This window comes from Heloderma suspectum, chromosome 5 (assembly GCF_057233095.1).
Source record: "Heloderma suspectum isolate Gila_16-S chromosome 5, 16-S_ref, whole genome shotgun sequence".
Lineage (NCBI taxonomy): Eukaryota > Metazoa > Chordata > Lepidosauria > Squamata > Helodermatidae > Heloderma > Heloderma suspectum.
In genome coordinates, this window is record NC_139462.1 from 186,267,765 (window position 1) to 186,288,138 (window position 20,374).

Here is a 20,374-nt window from a genome sequence, read left to right on the forward strand (position 1 = left end):
GGATGCAATGGAGGCAGCAAAATAAGCCTTCTTTGATGCCTGCAGTGCATGCAGTAGGCATGATAATGTGATCTAGAGCGTGCCCGGTCATCTTTGCTTCCAGTCTTCCAACATTTGCACTCTAGATTATGTCCAGCCTGTTTCACTGACTGCAGCTCCCCAGTATACCAAGGAGCAGAGTGGGCTCTACAGCACTTGATTGTTTTCTTTTTGGCTGTTGCTTTTAATTTATTGTTTTATTATACTGTTGCTGTTTTTATGTGGAAGTTGGTATTTGTGGTTTTATTGTACTTTGCCCTGCAAGCTATAAGCTATAGTGTAGCTAATCGATTTTATAAATAAAAGCTGGATGTGCCTGATATCATCTGATCTCGGAAGCTAAGCAGGGTCAGCCCTGGTTAGTATTTGGATGGAGACCGCCTAGGAATCAGGCTTCCTGCATTGAGCAGGGGGTTGGACTCGATTGTAGGCCCCTTCCAACCCTACTATTCTATGATTCTATGATTCTGTGAATGAGCTGCAGCTGTGATGCTGAGTACATTTGAGCAGAGAGGGTTTGAGATGCAAGGCTATTTGATTTATTTATTTATTTATTTATTTATTTATTTATTTATTAATCATCCATCTGGCTGGTCACCCAGCTACTCTGGGCAATGTACAACAATAAAACAGTTAAAACAATAAAATTCTACATTAAAAACATATTTCTAAAAATACCCTAACCCACCCCAAATGTCTGCCTGAACAACCACGTTTTTAATGCACAGCGGAAGCTCATTTAAGAGGGGGCATGGCGGAGTTCCCTAGGGAGGGAGTTCCACAGAGTGGGGGCCACCACAGAGAAGGCCCTCACCCTTGTCCTCACCAGTCTAGCTGTCCTGGCTGATGGGACAGAGAGCAGGCCATCCAAGGCTGACCTTGTTGAGCGGCCTGTCTGGTGCTGCTGGAGGCGCTCCTTAAGATAGGCTGGGCCGGAACCATATAGGGTTTTAAAGGTCAACACCAACACCTTGAATTTGGCCCGGAAAACAACTGGTAACCAGTGCAACTCCTTCAGCACTGGAGTGATGTGATCTCGCTGGCGGCTGCCTTTAATCAGGCGAGCCGCCGCGTTCTGTACCAGCTGCAGCTTCCAAACTGTCTTCAAAGGTAACCCCACGTACAGCGCATTACAGTAGTCTAAATGAGAGGAGACCAGGGCATGTACTACCGATGGGAGCAGATGGTCGGGGAGGTAGGGGCGCAGCCACCGTATCAGATGGAGTTGGTACTGTCCGGCTCACAGCTGACACCTGAGCCTCCATGGACAGCTGGGAGTCTAAAATGACCCCCAGGCTGCGGACCTGGTCTTTCAAGGGTAGCCATACCCCATTCAACACCAGGTCAACATCCCCCAACCTCTTCTTGTCTCCCACCAAAAGTACCTTGGTCTTGTCAGGGTTCAGTTCAGCTTATTCCTCCCCATCCAGCCACTCACCATCTCCAGACATTTGGACAGGGATTCTATGGCCATCCTTGGTGAAGATTTGAATGAGAGGTAGAGCTGCGTGTCATCCGCATATTGATGACACCACACCCCAAACCTCCTGATGATAGCCCCCAGTGGCTTCACATAGATGTTAAATTGCATCGGGGAGTGGATGGAACCCTGTGGCATCCCACACATGAGCGGCCACGGGTCCGAAACTTCTTCTCCCAGTGCTACCCTCTGGTACCTGCTGGAGAGAAAGGAGTGGAACCACCGCAATACAGTGTTTCCAATTCCCAACCCCTCCAGGTGGTCCAGGAGGATACCTTGGTCAACGGTATCAAAAGCCGCTGAGAGGTCGAGGAGAACAAGGAAGGAGCATTCACCCCTATCCAGAGCCCTTCTCATATCATCCACCAAGACTACCAAGGCTGTTTCTGTCCCATGCCCAGGCCTGAAGCCTGACTGAAATGGATCTAGGTCATCGTCTTCTTCCAAGCGTGCCTTCAACTGCATCGCTGCCACCCGCTCAATCACCTTGCCCCAAAATGGCAGATTTGAGAGTGGGCGAAAGTTGTTCAGAACTTGGGGATCCAAGGAGAGCTTCTTTAAGAGTGGTCTTATCACTGCCTCCTTGAGGGCTGATGGCATCACTCCCTCCTCAAGGGAGGCATTCACCACTGCCCTGATCCCCTCACCCAATCTCTCTCTGCAGCCCATAATGAGCCAAGATGGGCAAGGATCAAGTAAGCAGGTGGTTGGCCTTACAGATGAAAGCACCTTGTCCACTTCGTCAGAATGAAGAAGCTGGAACCGATCCCACAAAACCAGTTTGCCACAGGCCACCTCTTGCTCATTAACTGTATCCACAGCACACGGAATAACACTCCTAAGGTTGTGACCCAAACCTGTCTGATCAGTCCAATCATATCAGGGTTCTATTTCAAAAGAGTTGGAATAATGAGTCTACCCACAAGAGCTCTTCTAATCTTAAGCTGATTTATTAGTTCACAAAGATTGCATATAGAAATTGCATTTGAATTCAAATCAGTACAGACATGAAATTTTGTCTCTATCCAATCGTACTCACCACTCACTACAATGTGAGGCCAAACTCCATTCAGTGAGACTTCGCTCCAGAGATTCTGGGCTCCCAAGGTGCGCACCTTTCCAATGTCCTGGGAACTCCCACTGGTGTTTTATACATTATATACATTTTTCCAGTTATCGATTCAACTTGCAGATGTTTTCTGTTATTGTCCTGCCCTTTAGACATTGACCACCATCTTATTGCTGATGGTGCAGGAGCCCTGGGTAAATTGATCACAAGCTTGCTATTTCCACAGGATATTGTAACCGCTATTCCAAGTTGTTATTCCACACGATGTTGCAACTGCTGGCACAGTTACTGACTCTGGACAGTCTGTAAGGGCCTCTTCACCCAGTCTCCAAACGTGCTTATGACAGGAGTTCTGGGACCCCCAATGCACCATAGTTCACAGCCTTGCTGGAACCCATCAACACTCACACCACTGGAACTCATTCACCTACAATGTGATGCATACAACTGATACATAAAATGTGATGCATACAATGGAAACATAAACTGTGTTACATAAGATGTGATACACAAAATGTAATGCCTAGCCTCACAAGCACATTTGAAAAGTTGTGCCTCATGGTGGCTCAAAATGAAATCGGACAGCAGGCGGGCTGGCTGATGACAGGATCCAGGCCTGTGCCGTTGCCAAGCCTATTCAAGCATAAGTCAATAAAGTTGTGACCGATCTATTTTCCGGGCTAAGTCTCTGTGTCTAATTTGTTCCCTTCCCTTTGCCAACCAGACCTAACTAAACACTGCTCGTACAAATGGAATTCACCCACTTCCCCTGCTGCTACCAGCACTCTGCTACCTCTCCCATCTTCACCAGCAAAAAGGGGAAGGGGGCAACTGGCAGTGAAGGGGAGCACAAATGCAGACACCTGTCTTACTCTAAGCTAAACATGATGCTCAAGAGTGTGCTCAGGTGCATCATTTTCGGCACAGGGAGGTGCCTGTCTGTGACCGTCTCTGCTTCTAGCAACTCTCCTTAACGGAGGCAAGGTACCTTTACAGAAATGTAAGGAATTATTTTTGCTAGTGACAGGGAAAGCGTGCAAAAGTCTGACGAATTATAAAGACACCTCCCAGTGCTTTAAATGCTGATAAATTCAGGGTCCTATAAATTAGCTGCCTGTGCAGTGTGTGTGTGCATTGTCTTTAAGATCGAAAGGATGAATTCTTTTAAAATATTGTTGTACTTCCTCATTGGTCAATTCCTTTCTATTAATAACCTGTTAACTAAATTCATTGTTATGCACACTTTTTTTTTTTGACTGTGCACCCTGTGATGCAGTGCTCACGTGTTCATCTGGTGTATAATAAAACATTTATTATTTCCATATTTAGATGCAGGGCATTTTTTCTGATAATATGCCATCTAATTGCTTAATCAGAAAGGTTATATAAAATAGTTTTAACAGTAGGGGGCTTTTAATTAACATCATAATGCAAAGCTGCACCACAGCCTATTTTAGTATTGATAACCAAACTGGCTTAATTTTACCCAAAGTCATTCACCTCAATTAAACCTATAAGAAACTTTGATTGCAACGCTCAGTGCCCTTTAATGTCAGGTTAAAAGAGATACATATGTATGGAGATGTGCACATTTGTTCAGGTGACAACAAAACTCTACTGTTTGTCTGTAGCGAGGGAAGGGGACGTATATCACGGAGATGGGGGGTTGTCAAGCACCTGACAAGCTGTAATAGAACATAGGAAGCTGCCTTATACCGAGTCATACATTTGGTCCACCTGACTCAGTATTGTCTCATCAGCAGTCCTCCAGGGTTTCAGACAGGAGTCTTTCCTAAGCCTAGCTGGAGATCCCAGGGATTGAACATATGTTCTACCACTAAGCTACAACCCTTCAGATAGTACATGGCTGCTGGTCTGCATTCATCTTTGTGGACAATAAGGCATGCATTCCTACTTTTTGACCTGGTTTAGATGACACACAAGCTCATCCTGGGTTAATTAACCCTCAAGGGGCAGTGGCGCATGCAGTCCTCCATTATGAAAACGCAACCCCCCCGGGGGTTCCTGTGGTTTGTCGGTGTCATGCAGTCCTGGCCAGCAGTGTTGGGAGGGTTACCTTCTCATAACCCTGAAACAGACTGTAGTTTATGTGAGGGTTGTTTAACCCTCAGATAACTCTCCCCGGCCAGGTTTGCATGAAACAACAAGCCACAGCAACCCGCAGTTGGAGGTTGCATATTCATAATGGTGGACAGCTTGCACCAGAGCCCTTCAAGGATTAATTAACCCATGAGGGGCTGTTGTGTCATCCGAACTGGCCCTTCATATACTGCATTATGTCATAACAAATACCTGTTGTGTGCAATTGGGAATTTGGGGAATATTTTTCTAACTGTAGAGATTAGTAATTTTGACATAGCCCTTTAGGAGCAAAGCAGTTCCTATAGTTTAGTTTCACTTTACATTCTGTTCATTGGTGGTTGCTAGTTACACCCAGGAAGGAACCAGAAGAAGTCCAGTCTTGGTTCCAGTGAAAGTTTCAATGCCTTTTCCAGTCCACCAGGTGTTCATGGAACTATTACATACAACAGGGGTGCAGAACTTCAGCCCCAGGGGCCAAATCCAGCCCTCTGGGGTTCCCCATAAGGCAATGCCCCCTTCCCCTGGCCCCACCCCTTTCCTCAAACACCAAGCGTTTAGTGGTTTCTCATTTAGTGTTTTTTCCTCCATTTTAAAAGGTTGAAATGTCTCTCCTAAAGCATGGTTACTGACAATAAGAGCTTTACCCTACAATATTTATTTATTTATTTATTTATTTTTACATTTCTAATCTGCCCAATAACTAATGTCTTCAATAAACTGGAATTTTGGTATTTTTGGACCCAACCCTTTTGCCTTCAGCCCTGCCCACCACTGGAATGCGGCCCCCAAGAGCTTTTCCCAAATGGAATTTGGCTCTTGGACTGGATGACGTTCTTCACCCCCAACATGCAGTAATACAAATAACCACATAGGTGGTATTTAATACAACTGAAAGTTTCAACATATATTTAGACAAGGGAAAAGTTGATGTTGGAAGAACCATGAGTAAGATTGTATTTATTTGTTTGTTTTTAACATTTATTAGTAATCCGGTAACAAATAGAACACAGGATGATGTACAATACAACAAATAAATCCAAAAATCCATACACAACAAATATAAAAGGAGCACGACAGAAGAATAAGTTAAAACAGACTAAAACAGGATAATTATATAGAGATTACCAGGGCATGGATCACTCTAAATCTTCAGATGACCATACTCTGTGGTTTCATGTAGATAGCAGCATGGGGGATAAGGTGGAACCCCAAATCATAAATGTCATGAGGTTGAATAGAAATTCCCTAGCATCATCTTCTGGAAACAATTATCCAGGTGTGAGCAGAACCACTGCAAGCCTTACTGCCCACTCTCAACTCAGACAGCCTCTCCAAATAACACTATTTTACTGAAAGCCACTGAGAGTCCCAGAAGTATCAACAGGGTTGCACTCCCCATGTCTGTCTCCTAGCATAGGACATTGCACAGGGTCACCAAGGCAGTTTCAGAGCCAAAACCAGGCTTAAACCCCAGTTCAAATGGATCTAGAAAACCAATTTCATTCCACAGTGCCTGGATCTGATTGGCCACCGCACACTTGAGTACCTTGCCCAGGAAAGGGATGTTAGTCACCAGCCTATAGTTATTGAGACCCTCTGGGTCCAATGATGTTTTTTCAGAAGTGGTTGCAGTATTGTGTGTATTCACACTTACAGTCCTCTGAAAGCCATTTGGGATAAAATCCAAATAAAGCACAACTTTCTGGATACATGGGCCCCATTTCTAGAGTATGAACATCTATAAATAATTGTTCACTGGCTAGGCCAGGACTATGTAACTGCCTGTATATGAATGAAGAACCAGAAAGATGGAAAGAATTACATCTGTGGCAGAAATAACTTAGAATTTTATTGTTATTGCATGCAAAGGGTTGGGGAGGGAGTGTTCCAAGGCAGAATATTCCATTCATTTGTCAAAGAATAGCAAAGGCTTTGTATGTATTATAAATATGATGTAACAACAATGTGTTGTTGTTTTTAAAACTGAGGATATATGCAATGTGTAACCTATAATGGATGCAATTCTCATAAAGTTCAGTATAAATAAACTACTGAAAATATAAAATTGCACAATGTGAAGCAGACTTAAAATAGGAAAAAAACAGTCCACTGCCAAGAATTGTATAGGAATAGTAGAAGCAATGACAGTTTGAGCTGATTTGGTATATCTTTAGTTAGACAATGTGAACTACTCTGCAGAGAAGTGACAAGCATTGGGAAGAGTAATACACTGTTGTGAGCGGAGATGGGTTAAAGAAGACGCAGACAACAAGCATGGGTTGAAAACTGGGCCACATTTATTGAAATAGCTGCAAAGGGGTAACTAGGACGGGCATCTACCTGTGTCAGCGGGTAGCTGGCACTTCTTGGGTGAAAACACACCCAGCCTGAGGGGTGGCGGTGATCTCGCCATCCCTCCGGACTGCCCCTTCTGGGGGAGGTAGACCTTCCGGTGTCACCCCCAACCCGGTGCCGCGAAACACCTGGGTGAGTGAGTAGGGTTGGTCTCCCAGGCAACCCTTATCCCCCCGCCGAGCCGCACAACCCGTTCGGGGGGCCTCAGGCGTCACCTGTCACCATAAGGTGCCTCTGCATGCACACCATCCCTACTTTCCTGTTTTTGCCCGTCCTAGCCGCCACAGGAGTCACAAGCCTAGAGCTTGTGAAACTCCCCCCACCTGTGCAGAACTTCCCGCAGGCCCCTTTGCAGATCAGACAGAAATATGTTATTCACTACATGAGACAGGCGGACACCATCCTACCTGTAACGCTCCCTCAAGTCCACAGAATTCCCTAGCGGGTGGTGCATCCATTGCCTCATTCACATGGCCATAAGCCATTTCTCTGTGCACTTTTGGACGTGCTCTGCCGCTGGCAACGTCATTCCAGTCCTTCCCATTGATCCATGGGAGCAGTGAGGGCTGCAATAGGCTACTTCCGGCCAGGTATGCCGGACCACCTGCATCTCAACCAAGGCCTGTTCGATCAGGTCCTTGCCTGGCTTACAGCCGACGTCATTCCTCTCAATGTGCAGCACCTGGACCTGCGGAGGAAGACTGACAAACTTTGGTGGAACAGAGTGAGGAGGGGACTCCCACTGCCTGCCACGTCTGTGAAGCCACTGGATCCTAATGTGACGGGGTGACAGAAGCTGATGTCTGAAGACGATATACAAGCCCTTCGTGCAGCTCCAGACATCATAACGTGGCCATGTAAGAGCACCCGTACCGGCGTACAACGAGTCTGATGGTCTAAGGAATAAGCACATTAGGCAAGCAAAGCGAAAACTGTGTCAGGAAGAAGCGGACAACTTGTGAACGCAGGCTGAAACGCTGTGAAGCCCCATTTTCGAATGTCCTACCGTGCCTGAGAGAGAAACCTCCAGCGGCTACCATGGAGACTGCTTCGATGAAACAACAGTGGGCTCTGAACTGCAAATTACCTAGGCCTAGCGGGGTGAAGCTAATGTAGAAAATGCCCAAATTGCCCTTAAGTCAACAGTAAGCTGTTGAAGTGATAAAATGGAGGCCCCTCCTCAGACCCGTGGCATTCCATAAAACCCATAAGGTGCCGACAGGGCCTAACCCATTGACTTGCGTTTGGCCATGGGCCACTGCCGCGCCCTTGCCATACTGATCAGTTAGATCACCAAATATGTAAATGGGTTACATTGGGCCAGACCTGTACCTTGAAGCATATCAAGGCCCTCCGGGACCAGTCGGCCTTGGGAGCCCAGAGCAACCCTGAATTCCTAAGGAGGGGGGGTTGAAGAAGGCCATTAAGGCTGCTAGGTGGGACAGGGAAACGTCTTACTGGAAAGCTGAAATGGAGGGCCATTACACCCAGAGCCCGAAAGGGGTATCCGGAGAGAGAGGGTGGCTAATTTACTAAAGCAGGCAACATCTGTGCCCAACACTATATTGCACGCCAAACCCTAAAATCTGACATGGAGTCAGTGAATCCCACCGTTGTGGGCCGGAAGGCTAAATGGCCAGCTTGCAACTTATGGTCCCAAATATTCTGTTGTTCCTTAAGGAGGCGCAAAATGTGGCCACTGATCTATAGATAAGGGTCATGAATCCTAACGCTGAAGCTTTGTCTAATGCGCAGCACACCCTACCTGCTCTGTCGCAGGTGGCTCCTGTACGGAGAGCCACGGAGTGCAGACTGGCATGCCTGGCTTCAGTATCCCGGTCCCCTGTAGTACTGCAATGATGGGATCTGGGAATGGAGCACCCACGGGGCTAAGGCCCGGAAGACGTTGACCTAATTTCATGACAAGGCATCGACAATTGGGTTTGCCTAACCCAGCACATAGTGGACCCAGAACCTGATGCTGTAACACCGACTCTGGAGTACAAACACACTGACACATGACATGATCCTCCAATTTCAGGAGGACGGAGAATGAATAATGTGGTCATGTTGTCATACCGGGGGGGGGGGGGTTACTGACTTGGCTATAAGATTATCTCAAAATGTGCTTGGCGGCGGCAGCAGCCTCCACTCTACAGGCCACTACCCACAGCACGATCGAACCTACCCTAAGAATCTGAAACCCCTTGGAGATAGCAGCAGAACCATGTGAATCCGCAGTCCGGCTTTGAGGAGAGGCTCACGCTTCCGGAAGGAGGTGCCATTAAAGCACTACTAAGATGAAGCCTTGCCTGATGTATAACTGCTTGGCGCGATGCCTAAAGGACCTGAAAGTTGTCCAGAGGGAGGCGAGAATAACCCTAAGGGTATTGGATTGGCTTCATCGAATGTTGATGTGGGAGACAGGCCCTCAGCCTTTTGTGAGCTAAGAAACACAGAGGTAACAGGAAAGGGGGAGCAATACTTGCGTTAGGTCAGAACTTTGACCACCGTCTTTGGACTCCATGTAGCACATGCCCCTCAGGGACCTGTGGACGGGATCCCAGACCAAGACAGCTGCCTCATCGAAGAGGTGTGTCGCACTGAGCAGAGATGATCAGGGATCTCATGATTAACTGACTGGCCCTCCAGGAAGAGTTACAAATCAGGATAAACTCCCTAGAGGATTTCCTGGGCACCATTTCGAAAAGGGGAGATCCTTAGAGTAGATAACGGGGTTTGGAAAGGGGGGGGCTAAAACCCTTCCGCCAGTACTGCCTTGTTAACCTCTCCTGAACCTGTCGACGCCTGGCGAGGAGAAATGTCGCTTACAAGGTAAGAATGGCCTATGCTGACCTAGAGAAAAAGGGGGGGGGTCCCTAGAACCTATCATAAAACCATGTTCTAAGTCAAGACGCGTTCTAACTAAGCATGGGCCATCCAGAGCTTCCTACTGCCTCGGCTTTTCCAAGGGGACCCTACCATCCCCGGGCATTGGGCAAGAGGTGCATGAGTGCTGACTGCTACAAGGGAGCACTCACGACGGACACTGCACGTGTCCTGGGCGTATGCGCCCTTGGGGCTTTATTCCTGGCACAGGTAGCAGTGCTGAAGCAGCGGACCCGCCATAGGCCGAGGGCCAGTGCGGGAGACAGCCTGGTGGATGTGGCCACTGCCAGATCCATCGCCGAACCCAGCCGGGAAAGAGTCAAAATTGGAGCGAAAGGTGCTAGTCCAACAGGTCCTTGCGCAGGGAAGGGCAATGGCGACCCTCCTGCGAAAAGGCCTCACATAAGCCAGTCACGCACCTCTTCAGGTGAACGTCATTACGAGAAGGGGTAGCCCTGGTGACTGTACAACTCACCAAATTAGCGTAGGGATCTGTTATGTCTCTTACTTGGATGCCCGAGCGGGCGGGGGCAGGCGAGGGATCCTAAATTAATCCAGCAAAACCCTATAAGATGCTGCGTTAAGCGGCTGGGGTTACTGGGGTGTGATTGACGGAGCTGCAGGCGGCCCGGGCGTCGTATAGATAAGCTTAAGCTAAGGTAAGCTAAGGCGGCAACCCACGGCCCTGAAGGTCACCCTTCTGGACAACTGGGGCAAGGTGCAGTCATCTCACCCATATCCAGGGCAGCCGGGAGCAAGGGAGGCGATGCCACTTGCAGTGCTCCTGACGGAGATGCCCCATGAGGGCGGACCGCCTCCAGCTGTGGTGTGTCGCCTAGGCGAAACTCTAAGGAGGAGGATGTTGCTTGGATTACTGCTGAAGCTGAAATAGAAAGAAGTAGCGAGCGTTGGTTCTGCTGTCGTATTCGCTTAGGCTGGACCACCGGGGGGTTTCTTAGGCCTGGCCGGGGACGCGGGAGGAGATCCCCGAAGAATGCTCAGCAGCTTCCAGACGAGCAAGAATTGACACCCGAACCGGGTCTGTTTCATCATCAGACTCAGAATTGGGCCTTGGCAGTGAACTGTTGGGACGGGGAGGCGGGGCCCTACCCTTCCCGTTCTTTCAACCTTGGCCTTTCTGGGGGGGGGGGGCATGATGTAGAAAGTGTGGTGATCTTGGCACGACATTGGCAAGAAGAAGCAGGGGCTCGGGTCCCAGGACCCAGTCCAACACACCCGCCGCCACTCCTAGAAGTAAATGCAGGAGGGGTCAGAGCACATAGCAGGAGGTTCCAGTGAGCTACTCACTGGGCACCCCGGGCCAGACAACAGGCAGCAGTTCCACCGCTACCGCTAGACTGGAGGGGCACCCTCCGTGTCTGGTAGCGGCTAGAGAGGTAAGTGCAAAACATGGATCCTTTTTCTGTATGGCTGTGTGTGTGCACATTTAAGACACCATGTGTCTAGCCATTTACCTTATTAGCTTATAGGGCAGGGGTGGAGAATCTGTGCGCCCCCCAGTGGCTCTGCAGGGGTTCAGATAGGGGTTTTCTAACCCTACCAGGAAATGCCAGGGACTGGACATGGGACCTTCTGCATGCCCAGCAGGGGCTCCAGCCCTAACGATGTCACTGGAAAGGAGACTACAACCTGGGTGTCTCAAGTCCCAGTCCGATGCTCTAGCTACTACCACGCAGTAGCTTTGAAGAGGGCACAATTGCCACCTGCTGCAAGCCCGGTGCCAAGAGGCGCAGCAAGGGCCCGTGGCCACGGGAGCCGCTCCCGAGCGCAGCAACCCCAGGTGGTTATTTTTGTTTTGTTTTGTTTATTTTCGTTCCCCCCCCTGCTTTGGGGGGGCTGCATGTGCTGCTGCAGCGAGCACCCGGGGGCAGCAAGAGCCGGCGCCGATTTGCTTGGCGCCCGGGCTCATGCGACCGCCAGAGGGGTGGGTGCTCAGCCGCCGTCCCGGCAGGGGGCAGACCGACCTCCACCGCACCCGGGCGTGCGCAGGCACAGCCACCATCGCTCTCGCCAGGGCGGCAAGCGCCAGCCGAGGGGCAGCGCACGTGCACACGTGCTCCCACCGCGAGCACCCGCAACCCCGGGGCCACGGCAGCTAAGGTGCATGGCAACTGCCTTTAGAAGCAATAAGGGGGAGGGCGGGTGCCCCAGGAGGGGAGCGCACAAGGAAGCGTCGCGCACGGGCGTGCGCCAACACAACCGGCGCAGGCGCCCGGGCAGGGGAGTGGACGAGGAGGTGCCGTGCCCGGGCGCGCGCCAGCACAGCCGCCGGGCGACCAGCGCCGGCCGAGGAAGCGGCGCCCTCACACATGCGCTCCCGCCGCGACCGCCGGCAACCCCGGGGCCGCGGCGGAGCGGGCGCGCGGCCTCCGGGAGCGCGGGCACCCCAACAGGGGAGCGCACCAGGAGGCGCCGCGCCCGGGCGCGCGCCGGCACAGCCACCGGGGCTTTCGGCGAGTGGCAAGCGCCGGCTGAGGGGGCGGCGCACGCGCACACGCAACGAGGACCAGCAACCCTGGGGCCGAGACGGAGCGGGCGCTTGGCCGCCGTGAGCGCGGGCGCCCCAATAGGGGAGCGCTGCGGCTGAGGGGGCGGCACCCATGCACAACCGTCCGAGGAGGCAAGAAAGGGGGGAGCGAGGGCAAGCCTCGTCCGGAGGGGCCGCGCTCGAGGAGCAGGGGCAACAGGCGCCGCCCTTGGGAGTGCACTGCCGGCGCAGCGGTCAACAACCCCCGCCAGTGTGACAAGTGCCGGCCGTGGAGGGGGCGGCGTCCGAACCCGAGCACCTCCGCCGCAGCTGCCTGTAAAGCCGGAGCCGCAGCAGGCACGCCGAGCCCTCAGGAGCGAGGAGAAGGAGGGGGCGGGTGCGCTGACACCGCAACTGCTGGGGTCCTCGCATGGGAACAAACCAACGTGCGCCCCTGCCGCGAACACCGGCAAACCCGGAGCTGCAGCAGGTGCGCTGAGCCGTGGTAGTGAGGCTTTTGGGCGCGCTGATAGCACGTGGAGTTCAAGTGGCTGGAACGACGATGAAGCCGGTCTCCAGCAGGCAGGTGTCCTTCGTTGTTTCTCGGCGGAGCTGTAGTTCTCTCTAGCTGCGTCGAGCCAGAGAGCTGAGATTGGGAGGGGGAGCTGAGTTTAAGGCAGCTCAGCCTGCCCCTCCCTGAATGGTGGTGCCACTGGGGTGCACCAATCAGAGGCCCCTACGTCTTGTCACCCCACCCGCCCGCAATGCCCCCCCCCTTTCAGCCAGACAAGCTGGCGCCGGGGTGAGGGCATATCCTGAAAATCTATGTATGTTAATTACTTCCTTATACAATGGGTGCAATCCTGCCGTGGATAAGTACCAATGACTTCTGAGGGACCAGTGCATTAGCAACTTGGTGCTGCATTGCAGCCTGTACTTTTGCCTTAACTGTTGCAGCGCAGAGAGCAATGCAAATGATATATGTTATTGTGCTGATGGACTAGTTTGGTACAGACTGGAAGTTGTGGTACCCAACTTTAAAAGCCTTTACTTTGTAAATAAAAAGTTATGCAAAAGAAGAGAATAGTGGGTGAGATCTCAGAGTGAAATCTGCCATGTCAAAGCTTTTGTCCCTGGGAATATGTCACATACATCTGTCTGTATGCTAAGATGTTCTCATATCTCTATGAGCCATGATGACTTCATTGCCTAGAAGGGAAACAATCTATTTTTGTGGCATTTTATAAAGATAGAAACTTGGGAAAAACTGTCAGAGTGGAGATATTAGCAAGAAAATTAATCAATATTTGCTTACAGTTTAAAAGGAATTTCAGTGCTTCAATAGAAGCCAACAGTGAAATAACATTTTTTTCTATTGGCCAATTTGTTTTAGAGCCGTTTGAAAGTATGTGTGTGTATTGCATCTACAGATATCTTTCTGAGTTTTCATAAGGTTGGTATTCACCATAATATTCTATTACTGAGACACTTGCACCAGCAGAAGTAAATCTGTAGATACCTAGGGCTTTATTTTATAAATATACAAAAGTAGGTAAGTATTATTGGGGTGGAGGAATAAAAGCTTGTTTTTAAAATTAATTCCCAGTAACCATTGCGAATTTTTTGTTTGTTTGTTTACTTAAATAGACCCACATTTCTGTTTAACTTTGTTTTCTGAGTTCAGTGACAGAAAAAAGTGGTAGTGACTGGCAGGCTAGTGTTGTGTTCAGTGCTGGAAAATGATGTCCAAGCCTTTAAAATAATGTGTAAGAGCTCTTTCCTTAAGGGGAATATACTTCATATGAAGTTCTGATCTTCTGGGAAGTGAAGTAGGCCATTCCTGGAGATGATTGAACATTCCTTACAATTATGAATTGCATGCAGTTTTCATTGACTTGAGGTTTTCTAGGATTTCCTGGAAACATCCTGAATTCAGCAGTATAATGCTTTGGTTGGGAATGAGAGGCTGGGAAGCTGTTGTGAATCCCTTAACTGGACAGGAACGAGATTTGGGTCAGTTACTCAGGGGCCACAAGGTGGGGGAAGAGGGCTCATTTTGCACTATTAGAGTAAGTTTGTTAGAATATTGCACCAGTTTACGAATGTATTTCAGTGCGTGCTTTCACAAGGCTGCAATGTGTGCCCATTAAAATAGTAACATATGAAATGTCCCTAACTCTACGTATCCATATTAAAAATAATTGAAGTGCATCCAAAGCATTTTGTCAGCAGCAGCTTGTGACAAACACCCTTAGATTCACTACCATGGACAGTTGTGATGCAACACAGTTATGCATGCACCATAGATTGCTCATTAAATTCATTCATTCATTCATTGGCTTTTATAGAACTGTTTTTCATTCAGTAAATTTTCCAGCAAACCCCAAACTGCATTTTAAAGTTAAGCAGAAAGTTAAAAAGTTAATTACAGCTTTATTTATGTGAAGTTGCACTGCTGATGTATTGAAACACATAAAATACCTATTAGAATTAAAGTATGGTCTGTCAGGATAAAAAGTTGCAATGATGTTTTTCCGCAACACTGCAAATATTCAGTATATTTTCCAGATGGTTTCATGGGGCAATCGAATCTGCTAACTTTTCTGCTCCTTTTTTAGTATTAGCTAGTGAATCCTTATTTCTTGTCAATATAGCTGCCTTGCAGCCACTTGCCTGAAGATCTGGAATACATGGAATAATTGTTTTCATACCTGTCATAATGAACAATAAGCCATTCCACTAGCTTGGGGAAATATTTCATTTTTCTTTTTCCACCTCACTTCATTCTGATGGCATACCTTGGGACAGGTTTTTGGGCAGTATCAGAAGTAGAATTAGCAAGTATAATACATGAGATGGCACATAGTGAGTTTTCAAGACATGTCTCTGGTTAAGTAGCAATTGCCAAAAAATCCCTAAGAGTTACCTAATCTATCTCTGTTACAGAACTTTCTTGTTATAGCTGTAGGGGATATTACCTCTCTTGACAACCACATTTAAGTTTTTGAAAATTATGAGCTCATCTATTTCAAACTGGATGTCAGATGTGATCATCCCATATGATGAAAGTCAGGATGCTAACTTTTTTAAAATGTTCAGTTATCGATGTTTCTTTCTTTCTTTCTTTCTTTCTTTCTTTTTGTCTTCATGTTTCAGAATGAAGAATAAATTTTGGTATTTTGAATTTGGCACTTCTGAAACTTTCTCAGCTACCTGCAAGAAGCTGCATGAATCTCTAGAAATAGAAGTAAGAAACTAATTGTGTGCTATTCTAGCAAATGTAAGGCTATATATTAAGCGAACTATATGTGAGATACCCCTTCAAAGGTACACAGGAAAGGTCTTACTATTAAATAAAAGTGTGGGAGAGGTGCCAATTTGAAAGGATTCAGTTAGGCAGTGAAATGCATTGAGTTTTGAAGTCTACCCCCAAAGTTGTAATCTTTATTGTACCTTTTTTTTCTAGCCCTGAATATTGGAACAAGATTCAGCTTAGTGATTAGCCAAGCCTTACTATATAGAAGAAAAGGTCAAGAGGCTAACCTTTTTTATTTTTATTTTATTTAATATCCTGCCTTTCCAGCTACTTCTGAATCCAAAAAGGAGCTAGCAACCACAAATTCAATATAAAATCACAATTAAATCATAAAATACATTCTAAAACAATTCAAAGAACAAAAAATCAAAACAAAACCCCTTAGCATTGGAAACAAACAAGGAAATTACCATCTGTAGAACATGGGGTGGGGGGCAGAATATGGTTGAATTGTGGAGGAATGCTCTGGGGTGTAAATTTTTAAAACGTTTTTCTAAATTCTTTTTATAACCTTTAAAACTCAATTCACAAAAACAACTCATCTTTCTGAAATAAAGGTTAAAGAATGCATTCTGGAAAAAGAATTCCTTTTCATTAAGTGACTTTTGTCTCTGCACAGAGCACCAGTTTGTCATTGGGCATACAAGGTAGCTGGGAAAAGAAGTTGAAAGAGAGATGAGCACAAACCAGCATTCAAAGAGTTAGATTCATGGCACTTTTGTCAACTGGCCTGTAGACAGAATCATATATCTAATTAGAAGAAATATGACAACTTATTATAAGATATAATAAAACTGATTTCCGGAGGAAGCGAAGATAGTTTCAACACAATGAACAGAATCTCTGACATGATTCAGTGGCTTTTCAGGATTGGACCCACAGATTGTAATGAATCCCACAAAGGTCTGAACAAAAGCGAACTGCAAGCAAGTAAAGCTTGCACCACTGCCTTGTTAAGTAAGTGTTGGACTCAGTGCTAGGAAAAGCCTCTTAGGAGCTGCTTGTGTGTTCTCTGAAGTGGCTGGATTGGAGTAGGGCAGAATCTACACCTAGCAGTTATACTGTTATCATACCGTTATCATAACTATTGGTGCCCATTGGTGTCATGTGTAACAATAGTTATGATAGCAGTTATACCGTTATCATACAGTTATGTGTAGATTCAGCCTAACTGTTATTATGGCAGTATAATTTCTTTGTGTAGCCTGAAAATTTTAAAACCCACAAATATCTAAGTTTGTAAAAGTATAATATACCCTCTAATCCAGCAAGGGCAATCCATATGTTTAGAAACAGATCTTTGCCCATCTGAACAGGGATGAGGGAGAAATTTGTTCAGTTCGCGTTTCAATGAAAAATTCCCAAAGTTGCACATCACAAATATAAACTGAGACAGGAACGCATTGAGACATCTAAATCTGTACTTTTCTGAAGTTTGTGATGCATTCTGCAAAATAACAAAAAAGAAGTGTACATTTGAAAAAATGCTCATAAGAATGCATACATTTGAAACAGTGTATAAAATAACATATATTTTGAAAAATGCACACACAAGGTGCTCTATTCAATGGAAAAATTATTTGGAAAATGTGTAAATTTGAAAAAGTGCACACAAAAATGCATACATTTTAAAAATGCATACAAAAATGCACATATTTTGGAATATACATCTGAAAATACCTATGGATTTTCATGCAGACCAGAAAAAAATTGCAATCCAATGCAAAAATGGAATGGAACAAACTCAACATTGGAAAAATGAGAACCTGGCTGCTTGCAGGATGTCTTGCTCCCCTTGTTTATCCGGGCGGGCGGGGGAGACAGAAATTCTCACATGCAGCAATGGTTGTGCAGCCCACATCTCTAATTGTGAAATTGCGAAAAGAATTGCTTAAAATCGTAAAAGAACTAGCGAGAAAAGAGGCAGAAGGAAAAGAAGAAAGAATATGAGATGGCTATTTTAGAGGATAGGCTTTACATTGCCTCTGGTGCCTTCAAGCAAAACCAGGTTAATCTTATGAGCACTTGCCTAGCTTTGCAGTTTCTGTTGCTGGAATATCCATGCTTTGAAACAGAAGTACTTACTCCCCTTTCCCACTACTTTTAGCCTCCCGGTAGTGATAGAAAGGACGGTTAAACTGAGTTTGTAAGTTATTAAGCCAAATACATGAAAGGCATCTCCTGCAAAGATGTATTACAAAAAGTCTCACTAAAAATATTTTTCAAGACCGACTGTTTATGTATGAAAGGCTTTCTCAGAAAGCAACACAAGTTCAGACCTGCTTTCAGAGGAACTGGTACAAATGTGGTGCACATTCATTTAAAAGACTGAGCTTAGCTTCTGAAGCTTCATTGTTAAAATCAGATGAACTGGTTGGAGTACTGGCTAGAAGTAAAAACAAATAAATACCAACATGACATTTCATACGTTAGGGACACTAACACATATAATCTTTGAATATAATGCATATAATCTTGAAAGAGGAGATGTCAGGAGACAACAAATTCATGGTTAATGAAAATCAAGGGTTGGTGCCAAATGGATGGCTCCTATTCTGCACCTATTCTGTCTTTTCCTCCTTAATGGATTTTGGGGCGGGGAGGGGGAAGGCGGAGAGTCAGCCAAAGCAATGGGGAAGCATGGGAGGATTGCAAGTAGAAGATGTTATCATCTGGACCCCACAAAAAAGGCTGTGAAGGAGGCAGGGAGATTGCACAATAAAAGTCTCATAACACAGGAAAGCTGCTTTATATTGAGTCGCATCATTGGTCCATCTAGCTCAGTATTGCTGACACAGACGGGCAGCAACTGTCCAGGGTTTCAGGCAATATTATTACCTTCTGCATGCAACACCTGCGCTCTACCGCTGAGCTGTGGCTCCTCCCTCATCTGGAAGCATGGGACACAAAGATTTTCCATTTATCAATAAATGGGTTGATTGTTACATAAATTATGCGTCATTTTTCTCAGTGGTTGTAGTAAGTAAGCATGCATAAGAGAAGGCAGATTGATTTTTAAAAGTTTGTTAATGAATGGACTTTGTTCTTGGTGTTTTGGAACAACTAAATGCAGAAAAAGGCAACCCAAGGCTGCAGAAAAGGGCTGTAAAAGTTATCAAGGGGCAGAAGCATATTCCCTACAAAGAAAGGCTAACTGCACTCCTTTCCATTTCCCTATGCTTTCTTGCAGAGAGGCAAGGACCACTGGGCTTCTATGGCCAGGTAGAGAGGTAATCAGAGCCAGCTTGGAATGTTCCTCCCCCACTTCCTTAGTCTGTTTTTGAACTCACTGGCCACTTGAGTGGCACAGTGTAGGATTGAATCTGGTTGCCAACACTGGTCTTTTTTCTGTTGTGGCTGTTAGCTTCATGGTGGCTGTGAGCCTATAGAGGGTTTTTTTGCCTATGGCACACCAGTCCAGGGTAAGGACATTTAGGTCATAGGGAGGCTTAGAGATTTAGTCTTAGGCAGACACAATGTGGGTTGTTAAAAAGATAACGTGATCAATTTGGTGAGTACCCTGAGGCAGCTTTTAAGATGAAGGGAGACATCCTCAGACCTAACCATCAAAACTGTGCAGCTTCAGGGGACAGGAACAAGAACTCTACTTGAGGCCTGGCCAAGTCACCCATACAAAGCTATGAGGCCTAGGGCATAGTTGGTGTGGTGAGGTCTCCCTGGGCACAGCAAAGGACCATCTATGAGGGGCTGTGAATAGGGAGACAGTGGCTCTGGGGATATAGCCAGGGTGGCTCATCCATAAATGAGGTAAGACATAAGGAGGGATATTCCAATACATCAATATTGTATTGGGACCAATAGGGACCAGGACTGTGGGGAAGGATTTTAGTACCTACAAATCAGTCCATTGAAGTTTCTTTTTGAAGTTGTAGTTACTAAGTTATGGCCTGTTTAAAATCCAGTTTGGCATCTCGCACCTTTACAGTGGGGGTCTGAGGACAAGGTGTTTCAAGCTTGTTAGTTTAGGGGGGAAACGACTAAAAAAGGAACATGATCAGAAGTTTATATGCATGGTGCAGAGACAACATGGACAAACCAAATGTGTTTGTTAGCACAACAAAAGTATTAATTTATGGAATTCACTGGCACAAGGTATGGTGATAGCTCCTGGCTTAGAAGGCTTTAAAGGATGATGAGATAAATTCATGGAGATTAGGGTGTTTATTTATTTTAAATGGTTTTTAGGCCATTTTTAAGGGTGGAACCATACAAGAAAAAAATGCAAAATGATTCAAAACAAATACAATAGAAGTTCAGTAAATAAATATTCAGTACAAATTCTATAATCAACAGCTATTAACCATAATAGCTAAATGGAATATCCATGTTCAGAACTCCAGTTGCTGGGTCTAGGCAAGGAGTAATTGCAGGGAAAGTCAATTGCCCACAGGTATGGCATGAAGGCTTCCCAGAATCCTGTGGATGGCCACTCTGTGAAACAGGATACTGGACTTCAGTCTGATCAGCAGGCCTTTCCTTTTTATAATGTGCAACCACATGCTGCGTGTCAGTTGTTATAGTCATATAATATATTTCATTTTCTTCACTCTTTGGTTAAGGAAAAAAAAATCTCCCTCTGTCTCTCTATGTGTGTGTGTCTGTGTGAGACAGACA

The 20,374-nt window shown here is 46.5% G+C and overlaps 1 protein-coding gene across 1 annotated transcript in view; it reads left to right on the top strand.

The window, feature by feature from the left end:
* Positions 1-20,374, top strand: part of LOC146344947 (diacylglycerol kinase beta) — a 325,000-nt gene that overhangs the window by 297,376 nt on the left and 7,250 nt on the right. Inside the window, exon 21 of the mRNA XM_084860457.1 lies at positions 15,580-15,670. Coding sequence (XP_084716583.1) covers positions 15,580-15,670 — 91 coding nt within the window. The remainder of the gene's footprint in view (positions 1-15,579; positions 15,671-20,374) is intronic.